Here is a 1,053-nt window from a genome sequence, read left to right as displayed (position 1 = left end):
GGGGGGGGGGGGGTGGATTTATTCCACCCCGTTTATTATTTTGCCTCTCACTTGACACGGCATTTTTTTAAGATACATTCACAATTTACATAAGTGTTCTACAAAGTTGTGTACAATGTGTGGTGTTAATGCTCAAATGTAAAGGGTATTTATTCGCCTGCCCACCAGTTACCATAGCAACAGTCCACTTCTCGTTAACTGTGCCACACGACGTCTTTTTAGTGGCCGACCAAAAAACATCACCTGGAACATTAAAATCCTGTTTTAATTCTCTAAAACATGTTTAATTTACAGTTTGATACCACTAAGACTTTAAACAGGGCATATACACTTAAAGCATATAGATATTTCTGATATGTGTGTGTATTATGTAGGAGTTTTGTTTTCCTTGGTTCGTGATTGGTCGTGCAGCAGCGGACGTGGTATAGCTACGTATAAGATATACTTGTTTACCTGTAGCTGCAATGCTAACTAGATAAGCTATGCCTAGTTCTTCTGGAAAGGCAGGCAACTTTTGTATTGTTCTATCCTAGAAGTACATTTAGCTGCGCCTTGGGACACGACAGCCTCGTTTTCTTGTCGCAGCATCGTTTGAGGCCAAGGTATGTGTTTAAATGACCCGTAAAAACCGCAGCCATTAACAAACAAACAGGACCAAACAAGTGAACTTGTGTCTGCAGTCTGACTATCGATCATACGACGTTAGCGGTGTGTTTCTACACGACTGCAGCGGTATCTTGCAGGAATAACGCGCTTAAATGCGTTTTGTTGTCCGTGTCAGCGGTCGGATCTGTACTGTAACTGTGAGTAACGTTGTGGGTTGCAGATGATCGAGGTGGTGGCCTCCATGGCCCGAGGCCCCGTGTTTCTGGCCGGGGAGCTCATGGAGTGTCTCATCACATTCACCAACCCGATGTCCCACCTGTCCACCTCTGCCAGCAGGTAGGGTTGAACTCCTGGGACTCCTTTTCGCCTCTTCACTGATCATAGACTTGAACATACTGAAGATGTGCCGATGACACAATCTATAACATAAGATATTCCTTTAATAGT

General features: G+C 44.0%; 1 protein-coding gene across 2 annotated transcripts in view; it reads left to right on the top strand.

Moving 5' to 3' along the window:
- Positions 1–421: 421 nt before the first annotated feature.
- The window catches only part of rgp1 (GP1 homolog, RAB6A GEF complex partner 1), a 12,703-nt gene continuing 12,071 nt past the window's right edge, over positions 422–1,053 (top strand). For both annotated transcript variants that reach the window (XM_035675378.1, XM_035675379.1), the window contains exons 1-2: positions 422–602; positions 827–942. In XM_035675378.1, the coding sequence (XP_035531271.1) occupies positions 827–942 (116 nt within the window). In that variant the 5' untranslated portion in view covers positions 422–602. The remainder of the gene's footprint in view (positions 603–826; positions 943–1,053) is intronic.

Source organism: Morone saxatilis, unplaced genomic scaffold (genome assembly GCF_004916995.1).
Source record: "Morone saxatilis isolate NCDOM2014 unplaced genomic scaffold, NCSU_SB_2.0 Contig4, whole genome shotgun sequence".
Taxonomy (NCBI): Eukaryota; Metazoa; Chordata; class Actinopteri; family Moronidae; genus Morone; species Morone saxatilis.
This window is presented reverse-complemented; position numbering and strand designations above follow the sequence as displayed.